This window comes from Amblyomma americanum, chromosome 8 (genome assembly GCF_052857255.1).
Source record: "Amblyomma americanum isolate KBUSLIRL-KWMA chromosome 8, ASM5285725v1, whole genome shotgun sequence".
Classification (NCBI taxonomy): domain Eukaryota; kingdom Metazoa; phylum Arthropoda; class Arachnida; order Ixodida; family Ixodidae; genus Amblyomma; species Amblyomma americanum.
The window spans coordinates 59,892,491-59,916,967 of NC_135504.1; the positions used below are offsets into that span (position 1 = coordinate 59,892,491).

The 24,477-nt window shown below is 45.9% G+C and overlaps 1 protein-coding gene across 1 annotated transcript in view; it reads left to right on the plus strand.

The window, feature by feature from the left end:
• LOC144101762 (guanylate cyclase 32E-like) overlaps positions 1-24,477 on the plus strand; it is a 276,494-nt gene that overhangs the window by 160,766 nt on the left and 91,251 nt on the right. Inside the window, exons 2-3 of the mRNA XM_077634950.1 lie at positions 16,197-16,501; positions 18,368-18,551. Of these exons, the coding sequence (XP_077491076.1) occupies positions 16,200-16,501; positions 18,368-18,551 (486 nt within the window). The 5' untranslated portion in view covers positions 16,197-16,199. The remainder of the gene's footprint in view (positions 1-16,196; positions 16,502-18,367; positions 18,552-24,477) is intronic.

Genomic DNA, 24,477 nt, shown 5'->3' on the forward strand with positions numbered 1-24,477 from the left:
GGAAAAGAAAACATTCTTGGCAGTCTTTCTTTAACCAGACGCTGCGCCGGAGGAAGACAGTATTGTAACGAATAACAATTTTGATATTTCAAAGCTGCATAAGCTTTCGAAACTTTTTTGATGGCTACACGGCTGCATGTTCGCAAGAATACTAACAATGCTACTGATGTTGCCACAATCCAAGGAGAATGAAACGAAGATTTACGATAGTTGAATAGAATACTTTCGAAAACTTTTTGTCAGACGCACTGCAGGGCTAAGTAATGCATTTATTCGTAAGGGATGCGAATAAACATAGCATAGTTCGTTTCAGAGGCAAAAAGGAATGAAAGTCAGCTATCTTTCTAAAAAAAATTTCCTGTCCATGTTTCTTTTTAACAAGTTTTGACCAGTTCGTTAACTACTACTTTCTAAAAAATTCTATGCATAAAAATAATTATTGTCGCTTTCTATTTACCACTCGACCTGCTCAATTGGGTTCATTTGCGAAAACATCCAATTCGTACTATTACTGTCAAAAAGATGCCGTTTGCTGCTAAACATGGCTGGTTGGGATGCAGTTCCATTTACTGTTTTCGAAAGTTTGTGAAAATTACTACCGCGCATTTTGCTAACTCTATTGCAACCATTAATTACTGCCATTTTGTGTAGCCTTTTACGTTATCTAATAAGGCTCCGGGAAACTCCATTTAAAGCGATAAGGTGCCACTGGTAAGTTATCACAAACATCCATTTTCTTCCTCTTGTTTTTTTAGTGCTGCGGAGTAAGGGACATAATCTTGACCCTCTTTATTCATTATTTGTAAATGGCGTGCTATGTTCCCCCTTCTCGGTGCCTTTATTTGGCCCTAGTAAAACCTCCTCATCGGATTGTATGAGTAAACGAAAAATAACTTGCCTTGTTTAACACGTAAACGACGGCAAACGCAGTCAAAAGAGCCTAATCTGCTCCTTCACTGCACTTAACTTCTCACTGAACGCTACATTTGGGTCCTATTATGGCACAAGCTTGGTGTTTATGTGGTTTAACGTGCCAAAGCGACTCACCTAGGCTATGAGGGACGCCGTAGTGAAGGACTCCGGAAATTTCGACCACCTGAGGTTCTTTAACGTGCACTGACATCGCACAGTACACGGGTCTCTAGTATTTCGCCTCCATCGAAATTCGAACGCCGCGGCCGGGATCGAACCAGCGTCTTTCCGGTCAGCAGCCGAACACCGTAACCACTCAGCCACCGTGGCAGCTATGACGTAAGCACTTCATATCGAAATTGTTTTGCAGATGCACGACGACATAACGATTAACATAATGATTTCGTACGGAAAGTGTTCCATTTAAAATTTTGCGATCTCATTCGAGTTTTTTTTTCTGTGTCATTCCTCTTCTATTTAAAGAAAGTTACGAAAACTTCATGCTCCTATTTCCCATATGCAGTTTTATGTGACACCGGCCGAAGCTGGGACGAACCTGAACTCCCCTTTGCCCCACTCAGCACCTCATGGTGTGCTCGTTATTCGGCGATGTCGACATGGACATCTCGCGCGACGAAATCACCGCCGCAGCACCTGATTTTTATTGCCGCGTCGTTGCTACGGCTAGAGAAGCATGGGCGCAAGAACCGGTCTTCGGCCCCTTGTTTGGCCACTCGTTGCTCGATGCCATTCAGCTCCAACGAGCCCGCCTGATCGGCTCAGTCAGGGCGAAGGCGCCGAAGTCGTTCGCGGGAAAAGGCTTCGTCGTCGTCGCCGTCAAGATCCTGCTGTTTGTCACCGTGTCGTACTCGTGTACGGCCAAACAGCCTCCGGGGTCCGGAGCTCACCGCCCCGATCGATCTCTGCCCTCACGCTCCCACGCGGCAGCAGCAGCAGAACCAAATACGCGAGGCGCTGAGGTTAAGGCAAAGCCCCTCGTTGGTGCACGGCTTCGTCAGTTTCACGGAAAAAGGCTTCGCCTATACCTTGCGAAGGTGCTCTCCGCTCTCGTCACTTCGCTGTGGCGTAACAATATTTGCCCTCATCGGCCGCTTGAGCGAGAAAGCAAAATAAAAATGGCGCGTTGCGCAGCGTTCCTTAGCGTAGCGATGCGGGAGGTAGTTTGTGCACTGTATCTTTCCGAGAATGCGGCCACGTAGACATTGGTCAAGCCAGCTCGGGTTCACGGTCTCTCTGTGGCCTCAAGCTCCGTCAGGTTGGGCTAGCTATACCTTGGCCTCTTGAGAACAACGGATAGAGACAGCCTTTAATGTTTCCTTGCCTGAGCCGGCGGGGCGAAAACTAATTAACTAACGCAAGCTTTGCTGTAAGCTTTGCCAGCCAGAAGGAAAGATTACTGGGATTCTTTGTTCTCTTACTGGATTTGGTTTAATCTGGGCTCTACAAATAAGCTTCTTAGGGGCTTGCGGTGATGAAAGTCGGATACGCTAGAGGCAGCTATGAAAGTGCGGTGCTGTGTGGTAAGAAGTGTTGGGGCTTTGATGGTTCGTTCGCAGTTTTTTATCCTTGTTTCTTCCCCAGACAGTTAGGAAAAGTGCTAACAACTCAGCAGAGCTTGGGGTAAGTAATGCAGCTGTGCAGGCATGAAGAGCGACATGTTAGCTAGCGCGAATAAAACAGTGGGCAGAGACAGAGAAACAGAAGGAACACACGCTCAGTCTCTGTCCACTGTTTGATTCGCGCTAGCTAACATGTCACAGCCAATGTCCCACAACTAACTAGCCCAGCTTTCTTGTTTAATGATATGAAGAGAGGATATGTTAGGCGCAATACCGGGAGTTAAATGTGCCACCTGTTCTTTTGTCATTCTAATGTTAGGCCATATTTTGTCTCTCTTTCACCCTGAGCACTCAAGCGCCAAGCAAATATCGATTCCTTCGTAATACGGTTATGTTTGTTGACAGAAGTAAAAACGCGCACGAGCACAATCCTGCACCTTTCCTATAATCACTCGTTACGTTAAGCATCCTGCCCAAATAAAAAAAGTATTTTACGAAATGTTGAGACTCCTGTAAGCCAGAAAAACACTCACGTCGGAGTTCTCCAATCTCCGCTACTTTCAACGTAAATGAATAATAATAATAATAATAATAATAATAATAATAATAATAATAATAATAATAATAATAATAATAATAATAATAATAATAATAATAATAATAATAATAATAATAATAATAGGTTTTTGGGGAAAGGAAATGGCGCAGTGTCTGTCTTATAAATCAGCGGACACCTGAACCGCGCCGTAAGAGAAGGTATAAAGGAGGGAGTGAAAGGAGAAAGGAAGAAAGAGTTGCCTGTAGTGGAAGGCTCCGGAATAATCTCGACCACCTGGGGATCTTTAACGTGCACTGACATCGCACAGCACACGGGCGCCTTAGTGTTCTGCCTCCATAAAAGCGCAGTTTCCGCCGTCGGGTTCGAATCCGGGAACTCCGGACCAGAATCCGAGCGCCCTAACCACTGAGCCACCGCGGCGGGTCCGGAAAATGATGCAAAATCGAAATTCTAAGTAGAATATAAATACAAGATAAGAAAATGGATACAGAAGCTAAATTAAAAAAATTACCTTAAATGGATGCAGACGCTAAATTTTTGCGTTTCTGTTTTCTTTTTGTTGCCTTAAATGAAGCATACGGAACAATGATCATGAAAATGAGCTCAAAACACTAGTGCTAATAATTGGAAGCACGTCTGTACTGGCACCTTCGGTATCGTTGTGCGCCAGCGCAGAAACATACCTTGACGCCCCAACTAGCACAATACTGATGACGTCACTGGTTGTTCATGAGAACACTCACTAGGCTTCGGTGACGTCAAAATAATTGGGGCAAGTACTCCTTGGCGTCGCTCTAAGCGGTGAAAATGTCGAGTGGCTACTCGGGCAGCATTCAAGGACAGATTAAACAAAACTCCATTAAACGCCTGTTACTGAAACTTGCTAGAAGTCATCTCCTTACGCAAGTAAAAGAAATCGTATCGTTTGTTTGGGTAAGAAATTTTCTGTCTGTACCCCTTTAAGCACGTAAACGCTTCCGCATTGATCAGAGGCTTTAATTATATTTCTCCGATCGCTTACCGACCCAATCGTGACTTTGGCACGTGCTCGGGTGTTTTGAGAGCCCGGTCACGCAGGCTTCAGAGAGCTCGTGGAGGGAGTTTTTTTTGGGGAAAAAATTGGCAGACACTTAACAATTCTTACGTGTGAGAATGCGAGGGCATTACGGTCCTGTGTGCAATGACACCCACCCACACACACACACTACAGACACAAGCACACGCGCGTCTGACATCACCCGGAACGCTGAACGACAAAAAGTTGCGTCACAATATTGATGAAAATGGTGGTGGTGGTAGTGGTTTTATTAAAATAATAGTAAAAAGGAAGGAAAAGATTTTTGCTAGCCCCGGCATCTGCCATCGATACTGAAGCACCTGAGCTGGGGCAGCGGAAATAAAGGATAGCAGGCAGAATGGAGAAATGAAATGAAAGAGGTGAGGGGACATGAAGAGAGGACAGGGGGAGAAGTAATATGTACAAACTATTTACACAATAAGAAATGTATCCAGGTTGTGCGCGTGATTAGTTCATTCTAGAGGAATTAAATCACACACGCGCACAGCACTGTGTAGGTTACAACTGGAGTGGGGCGTCCAGTTATTAATCGTTCAAGGTAGAACTCGCGGAGCGTTCGGTCACTGCGTGTAACTACCTGACGGAGAACAGACGGGACGTCAAGCCCGTGTGTTCGAGGAATGCACAGAGGCTCACCAAAGTTCGCTCACGAGTGCGCGCACTGCCCTGCGGCCACAATAGCGTCTTGATGGAGTCTGGTAGTATGCCCTGCACCCTATAGGCCGCGAGCATATCGCGACGAGCATCGGCGAACGCGGAGCAGCGAAGGAGCAGATGTTCTAGTGTTTCCACTGCACCGCATCCGTCACACACATCACTCGTCGCGATTCCGTGACGCACCCGTCGGTCCCCGGGCCACACGCAGTCAATGCGCGCGCGGAGGATCATTGCACGTTGTGACCGTGTAAGTGCGCGACAGCCGGTGACACTGTCGATGCGCTCACCTCCCGCGATGCGTGGGTCGGGGTGCTGCTTTCGGAGATGGTCGTGAATGGCCGCACGCACGTCCTCCAGCGCAAGGGGCAGATCGCTGGCAGGTAGTTGGTGTGCAGCGGTCGCGAGGTCGTCAGCTTCTTCGTTGCCGGCGATGCCGCAGTGACCGGGCACCCACTGTGCACGCACGGCACAACCTCTCTGCGCGAGGCGCTCGATGCGCGAGCGAATTTCCCGCACTAGTGGGGTACCGCGGCCATTAGATTGCAGGCGGCTGAGGGCGGCGCGGGAGTCGAAAATAAAAATTGGTTTTTGGGGAACGGAAATGGCGCAGTATCTGTCTCACATCTCGGCGGGCACCTGAACCACGCCGTGAGGGAAGGAGTAAAGGAGGGACTCAGAGAAGAAACGATGAAAGTAGTGTCGTAGTGGAGGGCTTCGCAATAATTTCGACCAACTGGGAATCTTTTACAAGCACTGGCACCGCTCAGCACACAGGCACCTTTGCGTTTCGCCTCCATCGAAACGCGGTCGGGTGAAAATTGTTTTAGGAAAGGAAAAGTTGCAATAAATGTCTGACATCTCGGTGGATACCTCAAAGGCGCTTGAAGGGAAGACGTAAACAGCCTGGTAAGCCATACAACTGAAGGTGCATATGCCATCCGTTCGAATTCCTGTTGCAAGCTAGCCTCCAACTTGACTAGCACATGTAGGCCATATGCAAAAAGAAATCTTGTCACGCCACTCGGAACGCTGTACGACAAATGGTTGCGACGCAATCTTAGCAATCATGTTAGTGAGAAAATTTGTACCCATTAAGGTCGGCCAGTGGGGAGTATATATATACAAACGACATGCATGTGATTGATGTGGCGGTGCTCGACTTGGTGTGTGGGTCATACGGCCAATTAGTGATGTCACCCTATTTTTCTTGCCATCGCTAGGACATTCTGTACCATCGCCGTATACACACAGATGCTGCCGGCTTTTATCCTAATAGGGCTAGTAAGGTTTCCCCTTTAAAATAAGGAAAAAGAACTTACGGTATTTGGCATGAGTGCCTTGCAAATAACGCTTTCCTCCGCTTTTTTGGCACAAAATGGCATGTATCAAAAACAATGCCACCTTCTCTAGTGATAGCTCAAATTTTAAGTTCTAAAGCGGTTGCTAACATCACATGTCCTTTTTTTAGTAAGAAAAAAATGAAGTGCAAAGTGTAGAATAATGTACACGAATATGGGGCTTGGATCATGAACGTTGAAGGCCTAAATTTGTGGAGTGGTATTTTCGGTCCTTGTAGCCGCGTATCCATCGCATAATTTGTACGCATTTTAGCAATATTTATTTTGAAGATCGTTGGCTCATGATTAAAGATAGGTAACTTGATAGAGCAACACACACTATACAGGACATAAAGGCACACACGGGACAAGCGCTTTTTAGGTCTATGAAATAATCCGTGTTTTTATTAGGTATATATTGGTCAGTATGTAAGTAAGCGAGCCCTCGACGACACTCGGACAAAAGAGGTTTTTTTATTGATCACAACTTTATGACCACTTTCGATCTGACCATTGTCGTTTTTTTTTAATGAATGTGATTTCGTTACACTTGCCCCTTTCCTTTACTCAGTCTCTTGGTAATCATTATGCTATGCGCAGGCGCGCACTTTCTAGCTCCAGCATGTTTTAAAGTCCCTGGTAGCGCAATTCTCACCTGCACCCTTTCTTGCGTCCTTTGTAAAGTCGTGCTTCACTTCCTTAAATACTAAAACCCCCGTAGGGGGTAAGGGGGTTAGTGAACAACAGTTATGCACTCTCATCCGTTACAAAATTTCTTTAGATAGTGTAGATTGTCTAGCTATAGACTGTACAAACAGTTTTGTCAAAAAATTTTATATAGTTTCTTAGACAAATCTTATAGACTAGACAATAGATACTGCACATCTTACAGGCATTCTCTATAAAATGTATAGATTTATTGTACTACTTTAGTAGGGTTTTGTATCTAGACAAAAAGAAAATATTTATACGGAGGCAACAGAGTCTAAGTATGCAGAAAGTCTATAAACCATTTCTATTAGGGGACGTCCTATGAGACCCCTGGTTTCCGCTACTTCTCTTGCGGTGATACGCTGAATAAACTGCACTTCACAGAAGCAGCCTTCACCTGTGCACATTGAGCGGTAACCGGAAATGAGTGCTACTGACAAAGGCACGTCGAGAGGGGTGCAGGTCGCCCATCATAAATTTTCCCCCCACACAACAAGGAAAGCTGCGCTCTTGATCGGAAGCACTCCGCGTCCATGACCGCTGACGAAGTTATCCCGAAGGAAGGGGCTGCAGGTACTTTAGGACTCTGCCACTATTCCATAGTGCAAAAGACACGTGGATTGAGCGCATAGGGGACATCGTTGAATGCCCTATCTCCGAGTGTCATTGCACAGCCGTAAAGGTTATTTTTTCCTTCATGTAAACGCATCGTCGTCCTAAGGATATAAATCATTTAAGAATGCGCGTAATCTTAATGAATACATTGACGTGGACAGAACAAACCACAATTTTACATACGGAGAGTTTCCGTGACTTCCCTTTTCTTGCTATTAAGGTTGACCTTCTGGCATGCATGCCGCCTTTTTTTCTTTCTTTAGAGCCCCCAAAATACTTACGTAACTATATGCAGCGCCAGGCTCCGTGCGTCATGTTTGTTGAATCCGAATATTACTCAGGCAGCCTTCTTTAATACGTTTGTATCTGAAATAATCACTTGTGATGCTTCTCCTTGTTCACTCTATGGACCTGTCACCCAACACCTATTGCAGTACAGGAATTTCTTTTTTTAAGAAGTCCAATGAAAAACTAAGGCGTGAGAACACATCGCCCTCATTCTCATTATAAGCTTGGGTCACTGCGTGCATTCATTGGGTCTATCATCTCTGCGTCTGTTATGCCACCTATAGTGAACTGATCCCGGTGGTCATCGAGCACCAGAACGTGTATGTGGACGTAGCAGTATGCAAACATGAGACCACGGGGAGTAAATGGTGCGCCACTTCACTTCATCGATACAAGGGACTGCGAAATGTCTGCGGATTGTCACAATTTTTTTGTCTGTGTATCTTGCACTGCTGCGCTGTTAGCAACTAGAAGAAAGAGGTACAGGCCTGGTCAAAAGTTCTCAGGCCACTGGGTCTGCATTTCTGTGGCATATCCTGCCATTTATGAGCTTTATAGCTATCAAGATTCTCAGAGGTGTGAATGATACCTTTCCTATTCTCTACAGAGATTTTGGCCTTCGGCATATCGTAACTGCAGGACTATAGCGCTCGAAAGCAGATCTTGTGGTCTGAGAACTTTTTACCGACTCTGTACGTATGGAAGCTGCAAAGGCGCCACACACGGAATGTAAAAGAACATCGGACAATGAGGTTTTCTGCTCACTGGATATCCAGTTCAATAGTTTCAACGGTTATTCCCTAAATCACTTAGAATACCACAATAGCAGCCCATTCTGACCACTTTAGAATTTTTTTATTGCGGCGAGAGCTGTTAATAGGAACCCGCCCTGATCTGTCGTGTTGCTGACGCCGGTTGTAGCCATTCTTCTTAGGACTTGCTCGACACTACTTTCCTTAAGCGGCTGGGCGCCAAGCCAAGACACGCCACACTAAGAGCTATGACAAGCTAAGGCGACGAACACAGAAAAATAAGTCAAATAAGAAGAAAGAAACACCAGAATAAAAAAGGAGCAGCAGTATGGAGGGGCGCATTCCTGGGGAAAAAAAATGGGCATTACTGCTCCCTCCAAATCTTTATACTAAGTTGTAGCCTTGTTTAGTAAGTTTTTTATTGATGCAATTGCTTTAAAAACGTCTTTCAAAGGCATCTAAAAAGCCTTCGAACCCGCTGACTATGGACTCAGCAGAGAGTTGCATACTACTAAATAGGCGGCTCCTATGATGATAAAGTCAGTAGTCTTCGCAGTCGACGAACAAGGGCGTATACCTTAATCAAGATTTGAAGCGACGGGAACGTGCACTGTCCTACGTAGGGCACTCATAGATACTTGTTGAGGAAAAGAAAACAGAGAGTATTATAACGATTCAAAAGTTACCTAAATTGGAAATGCACAATGCTCAGCGAAAATAAAACTTCGCACAAGAACGAGACCGTGTCAGCAAACGGCTTATCATCCGGTATTACTCCACACAATCTGACGTAAATATGTTCCAGCATTTTATGGTATCACGTATCAACGCGTTATAATCTTCATACCAGTTTTTCAGCTTTTGGATGCTTTCCGAATTTCGGTTTCACATTCTTTTTCTGCACTTACGTATTATCTTTTAATGGTTCTCTTTGTAAACTCCTTCACCTCAGACTTGTTATTTGCTAATAACAATTTTCACTCATATGATTGGTCTGAATTGTTTCCTTTTTTAAGCTATTAGTGCTTGCTGACCCCCCCTCCCCATACCGGTGTAATAAGCAATAGCCTTGTAATCAAGGCCTCCGGAGGTATTTTGAATAAATATACAAGTATCTCTGCTACAAGGCGGCACCGGCAGCTCCTCCCTTAAATACACACGTCTACTACAGTGCGCTCGCATGAGACAGCGTTCACATTTCTAATGGTTTAGGCTTAATGCGCCGTCAGGCTGCATTCATAGCAAGGCATCGGTGGCCACACTAGCCCCGCAGGTGATTTGTGTGAAAGTACCGAACGGCTGATGGCAATCACAATTGCCGCGTATCAGCTGCGCAACTCCTAGTTCAACCTCGATCGGGAATCGCACAGCACACACAAAGGTTATGGTTCCCACGGATCTGTCTTGCAATCCTTCCGCGTGGGTGACCAACAGCGGGTCTCCCAAGGTCACGAGAGGGACAATCGTCGGAAGTGCTCTTCGCTGAAATGCTTGAGAAAGCAAACTACGCGGCCAACCGCCTCCTGGGCATTGGCCACGGGCCCAATATGCTGTCTTAGTGATCATGCCTGTTCTCAGGTCCAATTTCACGAATGTATCGCCGAGACTGCGCAACACGTAATCCCAGTCGGTGGGAAGAGGTCGCTCTCTTCATTTCAGCTTTAGCGTGGGCTATATCAAGTTAATGACAGAAGCTCGAGAACCTTGTACCGTGCCGTACAAGACGATCATCTGGACAAATGCAGTCAGTCCTCATGACTTGTTGCAGTTCCTGTGAAATGAGCGATGAATAGAGCCATGTCACTCTATAAAAGATGAAAACTTCATTGCTAACCTGTTTCTGAGTGTTGCTTGCATGCCTGCTTGTGTCTTCTTTGCTACTCGGCTATAATTTAAAGTGAAATGAAGCATTTATTGGCGTTCACACTACTGCCACTTCTAAGTACTATCACGCGACCATCGACTCTTTTCTTGACTATAGTAGAATAAAACTTAAAAAAAAGAACCAGCAGTCGGTAACATTGGGCCACGATTCGAGACGTCCTGTATTACTCCACTGATCAATTACAACACTCAACAAAACCAGGGGCGCTATACAAAATGGCCAGAGTTTGACGGACTTGGTATCTTCCCGAGCTTTGCCGATTTCGCCGATGTCTTCAGATGAACGAACTAATGGCATCGATACATTAAGCTCATTCGTCGGCATGCTTCTAGTTCCATCGGCTTGTATAGATTTGTTCGGCGCTTATCATCTCTTGGGCGTCACCTTACAGGCTTCATAGGCTGTCGAGAAAGTACTACTAACGTGATCAAACCTTCGGTGTCCTTCTTCCATTTATCAATTGTTTCACGGAGTGCATTGCCTGTGCCATTAAGATATAGAGAATATGTTCGTAGTGAATTTTTATCAAGTAGTTTACGGTATATTACAAGCATTTTACATTGCACAAGATGTGCACTGAATGTGCTTTAGAATGTTTTGTGAATAATGCAATTTGCGTCACATGGCGTCTGAACGCTACGGTTGCGTCACATCTGGGATGGCTTTGACTTCATGCAGAAATCACGTGGGTTACATGCTTTCCTTTTGCCGCGCGACCTGGCTGAGGGCGCGCACTTTGAACGGAGCGGTGGTTCTGCAGCTTATCTTTCCGAAATCATTGCGTACAGTGGTGAAGCAGCGTCTACGGCGACGTCATAGGAGCGCCGAAAACTTTTCTCCTAGGAGTAGCTCTGTGCAATTTCTTTCGTTTTAACAATAGCAACTGTCATTTTCAGTAGCTTATAAAAGACGGCCACTGCTGCGCTTCGTATGGGTGCTATATTAACAAAAATATCGACATGAAATAGACCATTCAGCAGAAAGAAGTGGGCATGCATTCTAATATTTTTTATCGTTATAATTACAAAAATCAATACGCCTCTTAGCCTATGATCATCCCGAATGTAATTTTCGGTAGAAAACGTTCTAGGTCAAGTTGGTGCACAGCTTTAGTAGAAGAAGCGCACAAAACACAGCACATGTCATTTGCCTGTTGTTTGTTGTATCGTTTTTTGTCTCCCCTTCCACAACGCCTTCCTACTGGCTATAAATAAGCCGGTCCTGAATTCAATAAACAGTTGCAAGTAGCGCCTGTCTCGTGCTATTCTTTGCCTGTGTGCTGTTTTGTGCGCTTCATAAACTCAAGCTGTAATTTTTCGCCCCCTTTTGTGCATTTGAAGTGGAAAATGTGGAGCTCATGTCTCATGCGTTTGAATGATACGTTGAACGCATCGAGAAACATGCGTCCATTGAAGTTTAATGGCACACCTACTAGTCCACTTTTTGTAATGTAGGATTGGCGGTAGGTACGAATGAGGGCCAGTTCACTTCTGAATATTTGTTGGAACACAACTGAGCTTTGATGCTGACCTATATGTCAGGTTTGACTTTGACCGCGCCTTGATTTCAATGAATACGCTGTCGACACATGTTGCCGCGAAGAAGGAAACGTTCCTTAATATAGGCACTCTCGGCCGCAGCCCAAACAAAAGGGAGCCATCGCTCTGCACAGCCGCATCGATAAGCTCGTCTGAAACGTCCCTCACACAGCTGCTCACATTGGCCTATTGTGGTCTAACGTATCGGCTTTAGCCTATGGTTCCTTGGCAGCACCAATTCCTGTAGAACTGGAGGGCACAAATGACTTACTCTGCGAATGAGAGTTAGCGAGGCCCTCCACGCAGTCTCTGCAAACATGGGTAGTCACTTGTCTGTTCGAATAGGTTTTGGACCAGCGAAAATAACGCGGGTACTTATCACTTATGTCATTAAGCGGCTTGAGTCAGTCATAGTCACATTCGCTGCCACTCGAAGCGATGGCTCAAGCTGCTGCTACCGCCGCGATGAAAGTCCCTCGTTGAATTCGGGGGCTTTCACTATTCACGAGTCTGGCCCGAGTTCGCCTGTTCGTAAACAAGAAAAACCTCTGGTTCAACCCGGCTGAATCTATTATGACCAACGAAAGTTCTGTTAAGGTAAGCACATTTAGGTAAGCACTCCCCACAAGCTTTCATGCAGCGAACGGCGCGTCACGCGATTTCCGACAGTTGCGAGAGTGTCGTCGGCTCCACAACGCAGCTTCGGCGAAGCGCAGTTAGTCACGTGACTCGATAATTGCGTGGCAAGAGAGCGCCCTCGGCTCAACGTGTGCAGCTGTGGCGAGTCACGTGGCACAACGTCAGAGCGAAGCCTCCGCTTCGCTTGGTTTGAAGGTCAAATTTCATAGCCACATGACATTCAGCTCTTTACGGGAGGAGTAGAGCTTTCGCTCTAAAAATAGGTCACGGCGTGGTGTGCAACTGTTATGCACGTAGGCGCAAAAGCTAGGCCAGACCCAACGTGCTTGTCGGCTACAGCAAAGTCGTGCTGACAGACGCCAAAAGTCGAAATATAACAGGTTCAACGAACGCCATCGCTTCTAAATCTGCGTACCACTCACTGGCTGTAGCTGGCTTCTTCTCATGGAATGCAATGGCATACGACCACTATAACCTGCAGTGTAAACAAGTAGCAAAGAGCAAGAAGCTTTGGGCACCTCACTACTGCTGCTTGCAGGTCATCAGTCACCGAGGACGACGATGACGAAGCGGTGCTATGGAGCAAGCGCTATTGCCCAAGACCATCATGTCACACATGTCAGTTGGCATGGCCGTCCTGCCATTGGGGACGTAGAGTTTTTAAATGTTAGATAGAGGGAAAGCTGGCGCCACCGTCTAAGCGTGTTTCTTAAAAAGCACTTCATCCACGGCGGGAATGCCGGAAATACGAGGCTTCTTACTTGGCTCGGCTAGTGTTAGCCCTAAAACATTATTACCACTGCAGAAATAAAAAAAAACACTAAAAAACATATCAAAGAAACGCTGTTTAACATTCGAAATGTCCTACAATACCATCCGCATGCAGCAAATTGCAACAAATGGGCAGAAAAGCAGATGTAAACAAGCAACGAATTGGTCCACAGTTAGGGAAAGCAATCCTTTCATGCCGCCAAATATAGCTAACCTTCGAAAACAAGTTTTGCCTTTAACATGCGCACTTCTAAGAGCAAATGTTCTGTCATAAAATTTGTTACCGCTCAAAATAGTACACTTTAAGAGCTGCTGTGTGAACGTTGTGGAAAACAGAAACGCTCCACTGGTGTCGTCTGCTACTGCGGGCCCGCGCCGTATGTTCGCACCGTGAGAAACTTGTTTGCGCGCGCAAAGTGCCTTGTCTGCGCCTGTCTTGGCGCTGCGCTGCGCTTACGGATTTCGCAAAGGGAAACTTGAAGTGGAAAGCGTAAACCTGTTTTGTCACAACTAAGGGCCATGTTCATGTTAACGCATGAAACCGTTCTACTTATCAATAGAGTGTAGTAAACCAATTGGTCATCCAGAGTGAAAAAACTGTTTCCGCGCGCAAGGAGGGACGAAAAAATGCAAGAAAATGCGCTCTGCGGTGTCGTTTGTTCCGTCGCCTTACCCCTGTTTGAAGCGCGGAATTGCTTCGTCAATTTTTTCTGACCCAATTTTAAATGAACCCCGCCAAGTGCAGTTCGAAAATCAATCGCGCACAGACGCTTATCTTCCAGAACAGCGCATAAACGTTTTCAGTGAAAAACGCATGTCCGTACATACATAGAGAGAAAAAGTTCTTTAGCGAAGGTGTTCTTGAATTTTCTTTTGTTGTGTCAATAGACCGAACTTTTGCACTGTTTCAGAAGTGAGAGAACCCGAAGAAGTCTTTCCAGCAGCCAGTAGCATCTGTGACGTAAACAACGAAAGTATGGTCAGCGTCATTAGTCTCTCAAGGAAGCGCGGACCACAGACTAACAAAAAATATTTTTTGCGTTTCTCGATTGTACAGCCAGAAACACAGTGCAGGTGGATAAGCTCATGCGCCACTTCACGTGAAATGACCGGTGCTCTTCACAGCGAAAGTGGGTTATGACAATGAATTCCACTACAAAAAAAAAAAACACACAGTTACTCTACCTGCGCATTTTTTACAGTAACCATGTCCGTTGCTGTACAGTTATTGCAACCTTCAGATGCTGTGGATCTCAAATAAACTGAGTGCTTCGCTGCATAACTACACCACTTCAAAACGCACAAAGCATCAATGAAAACAAAAGTAAACCACCAAAAAATCAACTACGTAGAACAGTCAAAAAGCCATCAGATGTCACTCCGAAGCCACGTGGCCTAGCGGGCCCTTTGTGAACGTAGGGCAGCGAGGCCAGCTTTTCCTTTAGTTAATATGTTGAAATTACATGATCGGCGATGAATATGAGCAGGGCGAGACGTTGCTCTAATACCTCTTCACCACAGCTACTACGGATGGCGCTCGCGTCATATTATATTAGCAGAGGACACTCGCGTGATGTGATTAATACACTAGAACTGTGTACCGTGCATCACCTAAAGTGGACGTCTCTGTACACCAAGAATGACGAAAATGTTGCAGCCGTTAAAGGCATTCCTGCATTAGAACTGTCACTTTAATATGTTTTAGCCGAAGTTAACCTTTGCTTCCCACTTATTCGCAATGCCCGACTCTCCCGCATGTGAGCACTGAAAGCGCGACGAAACAATAGAACACTTCTTCGTGGCTGCCCTCGGTTCGAGCATGAGCGTGCCCTCATGGCTGCAACGTCGCGTCGTTGATATCCTTGTATTTTTACAAAAGCCAAGATTCTGGGAAATCGAACTAATTCTTTATCGCAGAAGACAGCTGTGAAGGCGCTTTTGAAATTCTTGAGAGACTAAAGATTGACTTCAAGGTTGTAAACTTTAAGAGTATGCCCAGTTTATCCTGTTAATTACAGACAACGGACACGTGAAAAAGTGATCTCTCTTTCCTCTCTCCCCTTTCTATCCTTCCCTTTGTCCCCCTTCCCACGTGTAGCTTATCATACTGCGCGTCACCTGGATAGCCTCCCTGCATTTTCGTTCATCATTCTCTCTCCCTCTCTCTCTCTCAACCACTAACCGTGCTTTCAAAATGTTCTGATATGCTTACCCGCCGCGGGGGCTCACTGGCTAGGGCGCTCGGCTACTGATCCGGAGTTCCCGGGCTCGAACCCGTCCGCGGCGGCCGCGTTTCGATGAAGGCGAAACGCCAAGGCACCCTTGTTCTGTGCGATGTCAATGCACGTAAAGAACCCCAGGTGATCGAGATTATTCCGGAGACCTCCACTACGGCATCTCTTTCTTCGTTACTTCTCTTAGTCCCTCCTTTATTCCTACCCTTACGGCGCGGTTCGGGTGTCCCGGAGATATGTGAGGAAGTTACTGCGCCACTTCCTGTCTATAATATTATTAATTGGTTTTGAGCGAAAGGAAATGGCGCAGTATCTGTCTCATATATCGTTGGGCACCTTAACCGCGCCGTAATGGAAGGGATAAAGGAAGGAGTAAAAGAAGGAAGGAAGAGGTGCCGTAGTGGAGGGCTCCGGAATAATTTCGACCACCTGGGAATCTTCAACGTGCACTGACATCGCACAGCACACGGGCGCCTTATCGTTTTTCCTCCATAAAAACGTAGCCTCCACGGTCGGGTTGGAAACCGGGAACTCCGGATCAGTAGTCAAGCGCCCTAACCACTGAGACAACGCGGCGGGTGACCACTTCCTGTCTCCACAAACCAATTTTCAATTTCATTTTGGTATGCCTCCTCTTCAGCGCATGGCGCGTCGTCATCCGGAGGCGCTGCTGTCGCCGGTTCTACTGGCGATGACGCTGCTGCTGTCACTGCCGCCGCTTCCGAGGGAGGCCCTGGGAAGCGCCCAACTCTCGCCCACGAGCGTGGCGAGAAACCTGGGCTTCCTGCTGCCCTGCAATAAGTCCGAGTCGCAGGAGAATCTGACCGACGACCGACCCGAGGTGGCCATCGCTTTCCTGGGCACCTTCAACAACAGCCGCATGCTGGGGAAGATGGTGTCCGGCGCCGTGCCCCTGGCCATCTCGCACATAAACAGGGACGACAGGTAAGGCGAGACGAGATGATGATGATGACGATAAATTGTTATGGCGCAAGGGCGTCTGTGGCTAAAGCGTGCCATAGCACAAGGATTTTTGTTCTACGCAAGGTGAGGTCATGGACCCATTTCCCAAGCATTTCACATTAAATAAGCCGAGCACCAGGCCAGGAGAAACTTGTACACATTGTATCACCGGTGGTTACCCGGAGGCACTGGGGATAGAACCCCGCACCTCCCGCATGCGAAGCGGATGCTGAATCGACTAGGCCACCGCTGCGGCAAGGCGAGATGAGAATTGTGACTACCAAATCTGCGTCTTTCGCCTAAAAGTAAAGCATTTTAACTTCAAACATACGCTGTCAAGTTTGGAAGTGAATTGAAGATTGCAGGTAGAATTTTATTTAATAAAAAGCACAATAGCATAAAAATTTGTTTTTTAGGAGGGGGGGGGGGGGGGGGGGGCAGGGGGACTTAGTGCTTCAATAGCGTTGTTATTTACTTCTGCTGTATATACTGAAAATAAGCTTATTTTTGTTCTTCTCTCCTTGTTTATACATATCTCTATGTGTATTGTTTCACGAACTGTTTTTTTAACATTCACAGCGTTTATGTTCGCTCATTAATATTGATTCTCCTGACGATTGTACTTTGTTTTATATGTTGTGTACTGTTTATGTTTGTGTTGTGTTATGTTGAACTGTATATCGTCAGACCAAGTGGCTTCTATGAATTGACGAAAAAGAGCAGCCGTAGCCGCTATGCGGCGCCAACCTCTCCTTTCTTGTTCATGTACGTAAAAAAAAGCAGTCAAAGTAGATTCTCTCCGTACTATTTTAGAGCAAGAAGTGGATTACGCATCCACATTTTGACTTTCTCGTGTCCACGAGTTCAAGTTCAAAGGTGAACCTGCCCATGCTCAGCCCTTGTGCTCACCTTCTGGTGAGGGACACGAGTGCGGGCGCAGAGCGTCGTGAAATGGGCCAACTTGCCTATTGTAATGCCAAAAATGGTCGCTGTTCAAGCACCCCCTCCATCACGATACTCGCACATCGCTCATTCATGTCTCTCTTCTCCAGGACAGCGGTTCTTTGCCGGTCGCTACAGTAGCTCAGACATCATATGAGCACCTATTGCGCGATGCCTGCATGATAATACAGATATATCATGCATTGTAATGAAAGGCTCTATCATTGTGCTCATTCTTGTCTGTTTCGCCAGTTAAAAAGAATTGGATTCTGGTTTGTGCTCTTTCTACACAAAACGCCGTCCACTGTTTGGCGCGGGGAGTTGAGGATGTGTTAGTAACAATAAATGAGCGAACAAAAGTAGGAACGAGCAAGTCAAGGAGTGGACAGAAGAAATAAAGAAAGAATAAGTGATGAAAGGAACTAATTCCAGAACTAAAGAATTAACGAATCATATATTCCAGCAAAAATACATTTTGGCCTGAGCAATATAACAAAAAAAAAGAAAATGGAAGATTCATTAGATCACCCTCACGATAGCGACCTCAAACCCTTATAAAATGGTTTATATACAGTCTAAAGACTTCTGTTAGACTGTATTGCCTTCCTATAGATATTCATTTTTTTGTTCATTTATAGTGTGCAAACGGTCTATAGACAAAAGTCTACTAAATGTGTACTGCCATAAACCTATAGATTGTCTATAGACTGTCAATAGCATTGGTATTGCCGATAGACTGTTCTCAAGCGTCTTTGAATAGATAGTCTATAGAGTTTAATAGACAAAGTTATAAACAGTCTATAGGCTGTCTATAAAATTTTGTAAGGGAAGGCTCGTTCCTACGAAAGCAGAAGATGATATTTTGCAGGAGAAAGTAGATCAAAGAGTAATCGATTGCGCGCGCAGCCTTCTTCCGGGCTACCGGGTGACCTTCCGGCCGGAGAACGTGGGCCAGGTGGGCACGTCTTCGGCCATCCGCAAGATGACGGCCCTGTGGCAGAGCGGGGTGGTGGCCTTCATCGGTCCCGACGAGAACTGCTACGCCGAGGCGCTGGTCGCCGACGCCTGGAACCTGCCCATGATCACATACGTGAGTAGCGGCCTGGCTCCGCCCAATATTCTGTACAAGTCTTTTGCACTGTTTGGAAGTTTTTTTCCCAAATTAAACATTAGTTTCCAGTATCTTGCGGCGAGCGAGGGAAGCATTTTTTTCAGTGCGAAACGCGTGTATGTTGTCAAGGGTTCTAGGTTTAAGCGGGGATAGAAAGTTGGGCTTGTTGGAATCAAAGTAGTAGCAGTGAAACGCATTATTTTCGAACACAAATCAGGTGCTCAAATTGTGTTTCGCCTACCACACCTGGACGAGGTGATCTTCTTCACGAGAAGAAGCAAGCCCGCGGTACATCAGCAGATGGTTTATGGTTTATGGGGCTTTAACGTCCCAAAGCGACTAAGGCTATGAGGGACGCCGTAGTGAAGGGCTCCGGTAATATCAACCACCTGGGGTTCTTTAACGTGCACTAACATTGCACAGTACGCGGACTTCTAGAATTTCGCCTCCATCGAAATTCTACCACCGCGGTCGGCATTGAACCCGCGTCTTTCGGGCCAGCATCCGAGCGCCATAACCACTCAGCCACCGCGGCGGCTACCCGGTACATCAGGAGAGGAGTGGAGTTGAGAGAGAGGTGTCGAAAGGGGACTATAGAGTGAAAGGACAGTAGAAGTGAAAGTTCGCAAGATCGACATAGTGTTCAAGACAGTTGGAGCAGAAGGGTTACAGATCTTCTGGGTTCACTGCCGTTAAATAAAGAGAGACCAAAGAAGGCTATAAAGGGCAAGAGGTTCCTAGCAACAAAGAGATTTGATTGCGGCTCTCCAAATAAAGACACGCGTTCAAGAAAAAAATATGAACAATATAACAAGAAACAGCCGCAAGCAATATAAAGCAAAGAATAGGAGGCACTGCATGCAAAGCAAAGTTTTATTCCAGGGAGCAGGATGGAGGTTTGGCTTGCGCAGCTGGCTCCTAGTTTAGGAATATTCAAGGTTCCCTATATCTCAAGAGCTCACTGGTTATAATAGGGTGAAGATTACAAAACTTTACTCCAATAGGGCTTTGAAGCGATGATATTTCATACGGTGATTGTGTACGTTTGAAGTGAACCGTGCTTGAACCATTTCTTAGCACACTGGAATGTTCCGTGAAGCACTTTTGAGACAGCAGCTTTAGTTGATTTCACCGGACCTGGGAGAGCGTGAGACCAGTTCTGGCTTCTAAGAGACGGGCGACGTGTCGAGTTGCAGGCGAGGCCAGGGTAAGGCATACCTCAGGTAAGGCATACCTCTTGAAAGCGTGAAAAACGAGTACGGAAAAGGGAAACAAAAAAAGCTATCCACCATTGTTCGCTGAAAAGACCCCCCTCCCCCCTCTCCCTGGTAGAAGGTTTAGAATTTCCGCTTGCACACATTCGAAGCTCTGAACGCGTCGCTGCCTCGTTGTCCTACCCGCTGCGTCACTTGTTCTTTCTACACCGGAATTTTGACTCGCTCCGCGCCGCCGTCTCTGCTCCGACTGCACGGCTCGTCGAACATGGCGCGCTTCAAAGGCAGCCTTTAAGCTGCCAGGGGCAAACTTATCGCATAGGCATCCCGTGCTCGCTGAGCCCAACATTTTTCCGCTCGTGCAGCCAGCTCTAAGGGCAGAGTCTCGATCCGTCTCTGTTTATAAACTATTCCTCGTGTTTACTCGGTACCCGCTAATTCAGCGACATTCTAAGCGTCCTTTCATTCTTACCGTTACAATTCACTCCATTATCGGAACTTTTGAGGAACCATACAAGGCAAAATTACTCTTAAAAGGAATAACATTACTAAGTACGTTTAAAAATTGCGTGAATGCAACATAAATTAAATTCGCAGTTACTGCTTGGAAGAAGTACTGACCGTATTGATTACATTACAGTTACTTCCGAAAAGAAAAGCAATTGCTCCTAAATTGCTGCTGGATTTGATGCCAGTTTTAAAGGAATTTATTACATTACTAATAACTTTCTAGAAATCGCGCGTATAAGTTGTGAGTGCAGCGTTCGTCCGTGTGTTTGCGCGTTTCTTGTGCTTGTGCTCCTTCGCTGCCGTTATGAATCAAGAAAGTTACCAACTAGCCGAAAAACTTGTTTTGCGTAAATAAATTGCATTAGTAGTCCCTGCTTGCGAGAAGTAATGGCATTACAGAAAATTTATCACCGGAAAGGGAATCAATTTGTCTTAAACCACGTTTTGTTCTTCATTCCTGCCAAAAAGAAAAGAGAGTGAAAGAAATTCCAACCCCACTCTACAAGCGACGCACACATTTTTGCGCTTCACGAAAAATGCCGTCCCAGCCTAATCCTTCCTCATTACGAACAATTACAAAGATAAGACATCAACAAACCAAAGCAGGCGGGCGTATAGCCGATCTCTCGTCATGTTCCCTGAACTGGTAGCAGAAGCGAGGGGCCACTCAAACGCTTTGTTGCCTGCCCTTGCACAATTTTTTCAGAAAGTGTACAGACTGTCCATGGACTTCTGTCTATAAAGTCTACAGACTATCTATAAACAAACTCTATAGAACAGTCTTAGGCAATTCAACTCTTATAGACAGTCTATGGATTTATGGCTACACACTTTTTGTAGACCTTTGTCTATATACAGTCTCTACAGTATGAATAGACAAAGACATATCTATGTGAAGGCAATTAAGTTCATAAGAAGTCTACAGATTGTCTATGGACCATTTGTAAAAAGGCGGAGCTCTATGCACTGCATAAAGCCTTCGAAGCAAGTTAGTTATGGCATCGGTGGTCCCAAGAATCAACCTCGGCAGCCTTGGAACGGAATGTCAGCGCTGTGTGCATTTCCACCGCTTCCATCTCGCGCCTCGTGGCGACTAGCGTAAAGAGGCGCCACTGCGCCCTGAGCCGACGTAACCGCGGCAGTGTCTCGGCGCAGTCTCCACTAGTTTTTAACTACGACGTGCGCCCAAACCGCAGCCATCTATCTTGCTTCTTGGGTAATTCTAGCGAAATGTGCACTCCCGCGTTTGCCTCGACTACCTGCTAGCAGTGATCCGACTACACAAGTTTTTCAGGTACAGTCGTCCGCACTTATTTCCCGCAAGTCGTTCCTGCTTTCGAGGCGTCCAACCGGGCGTACGAGAAACCAAACCACTGCCGACACAAACCGCAGCGGTGAATTTTAGTTATATTAATTTCAAAAGAAAAATAATTACAATACGGCAACTTTAATGCCACGAAGAAATGCTAGCAACACTAAACTACTCAGAATAGAAAATAGCTGCCGCAATGGTTCAGCGGTTGTCGCACTCGGCTGCTGACCCGGAAGACATGAATTCGATCCCGGCCGCGACGTTAGGATTTGAATGGAGTCAAAATTCTAGAGGCCCGTGTACTATGTGATGTCAGTGCACGCTAAGGAACCCCAGGGGGTCGAAATTTCCGGAGCCCTTCACTACGGCGTCCCTCATAGTCTTAAGACACTTTGGGACATTAAACTCCTCTAAACTAAACTACGCTAAAACAGACAGCAAAAACAATTATCACATTAGAATTACCTGATAAAGTAATTAATAAACTGTGTTTATATAACAATAATTCTATTACTGCCATGTATGCGCCTGCACTGAACACAGGGCACAAATATGCACAAGCAATGTTTACCTGAGGCTATGGGTCCATCGGGAAGCATTTGCGAGCTCTATTAGCAGGATGTTAACAAACACCAATATCAATCACCTTGCAAGTTCAGAAAAAGTTCAGAAAAAGAAAAGAGTCGTTGAAGGTTGCTAGACCTTTTTACTGGATTTTGGGGGTTTCAACGTCCCGAAGCGACGCAGGCTATGAGGGACGCCGTAGTGGAGGGCTCCGGAAATTTCGACCACCTAGGGTTCTTTAACGTGCACCGACATCGCACAGTACATGGGCCTCTAGAATTTCGCCTCCATCGAAACTGAACCGCAGCGGCCGGGATCTAACCCGTGTTTTTCGGGTCAGTAGCCGAGCGCCACAACCACAGAGCCGCCGCGGCGGGTCCAGACCTTTTTACTGTCATCATTCACTGCCTTTTAAGTTTACACTGTGTGGAGCTATATTTTTCAGCAACGCGATCTAGCTCGCGCCTGGGAACTAACATGTTGACAAAGTGCTACAGGGTGCTTTGAGACACAAGGACAGACTCCTGTAGGTTGTTCAGCTGCTTGCGAACATGCCCGCTCCTGATATAAAGCTCTAGATCACTAGGTAAAACACCGACCTAAGAGGAAAAACTCGTGCTCTTGCGTATCTTTGTTTCAGACTTTGTCCCTTTTTTTTTCTTGGCGCGATGTAATCATGTTTGCAAGCCCAAGCATATATGTAGCTTTATTGACATCCATCGCCACAGACGCTGCCCCAAGAAAACGTCAAAGCTGCAACCACTATCAAACTTTTGGTTTGAAATGGCTGTTGAGTCGAGAGCCTTCGAGATACTATATCGGGATCAAACTCAACCAAGTTTTGACGCTGTGTAGGATGGTGTGGCAGCACCGTCGACACGAATAATTTTGCAGGTGTGCAAGCAATCAACCCGTCAGTTGATTTTGAGATGTAAGAAAGTAAATTTTTTTTCGTTGAGTGTAAAATAACGGGTTTTGAAAAAAACTTCATTGTTTTGGATAAGCGGTAGCATAAATCAACTTTAGGGGAAGCCGGGGTCGGTTGGTTTTGTATCTCTGGGAACGATGGTATCATACTCGCGACAGTGTTTTCTGCCCCGGAGGGTCCTCGTTTTTGAAAAATAAGTGTGTACTTCAAGTCTCCACATTTCCTCAGCAATAACATTGCTCCTATTTTATTCTTCAACGAGTTAACGCTAGTGCGCCGTATCCGAGAGTAAGGCTACCGCCGCTGGAAGGCCTTTCAGATCTCGACGGAGTTCCGCGCTACTCCGCTGACTCGACAAGCTTGAATAGATGGTCATTAGAGCTGCCTGTGTGGCAGCTTCCGTTAATTTGTTAGACTATCGATTCGAAGGCTTTCGAAATGCTCGTGTGACGCTTAATATTTCCCTAAGGTGTTACGGTTCCCTATAAAAACTGCTACATTCTAGTTGCCTAAGGTGACTAAACTTTGCGTGCACGAAACACGGAACAGACAACGATAGTCAGAAGCATTAATGCTATGGAGGCCTTGAAAAGCAGCACTGTTTGTGCAGCGAGCATTACAATTTTAACTCCACTGAAATGAAATTGAAATTGGTTTTGGGGGGAAGGAATTGGCGCAGTATCTGTCTCACATCTCAGCGGATATCTGAACCGCACAGTAAGGGAAGGGATAAAGGAGGGACTGAGAAAAGAAAGAAAGAAGAAGGAGTTGTAGTGGAGTGCTCCGGAAGAATTTCGACCATCTGGAGATCTTCAGCGTGCATTGATATCGCACAGCACACGGGCGCCTTTGGGTTTCGCCTCCATCGAAACGCTGCCGCCGCGGCCGGGTCTAACAATGATTTTGATGCTGTGGTAACTGCCCAGTCTTCTTGTTATTCTTTCAAGAACTGCAACACTGTAGCACGTAATTAATACTCTTCAATTCACTCATAAATTGGGCTATTTCAAATTTAATAAGTAAACTAATATCCCATATCACGCCCTCATGGTACGCTATGTTACGCTGTCTCACTGTTGCAGCTTAAAGAAGTAGAGGGGAGACTCCCAAAGCAGTACAGAGTCACGATGTGGCCACATGAGGACCCGACAGTAATGGGAGAGTTTGTAATCATAAAATATGGAATTACTTTTTTTCGCCATCCATACATCTTTCACAGAAAAACCTGATAATTGCTTTTACACTGGATAACAATCGTAAGTTTAGGAGCTAGTCACATGATATGAGCCCCGGCCACGTTTTCTTGAGCTCCACTGAAAACTGAGATGCGATCGTTTTCTTAAAGGCGTAGGCAGGACACTGGTGGGGTTTATTTCT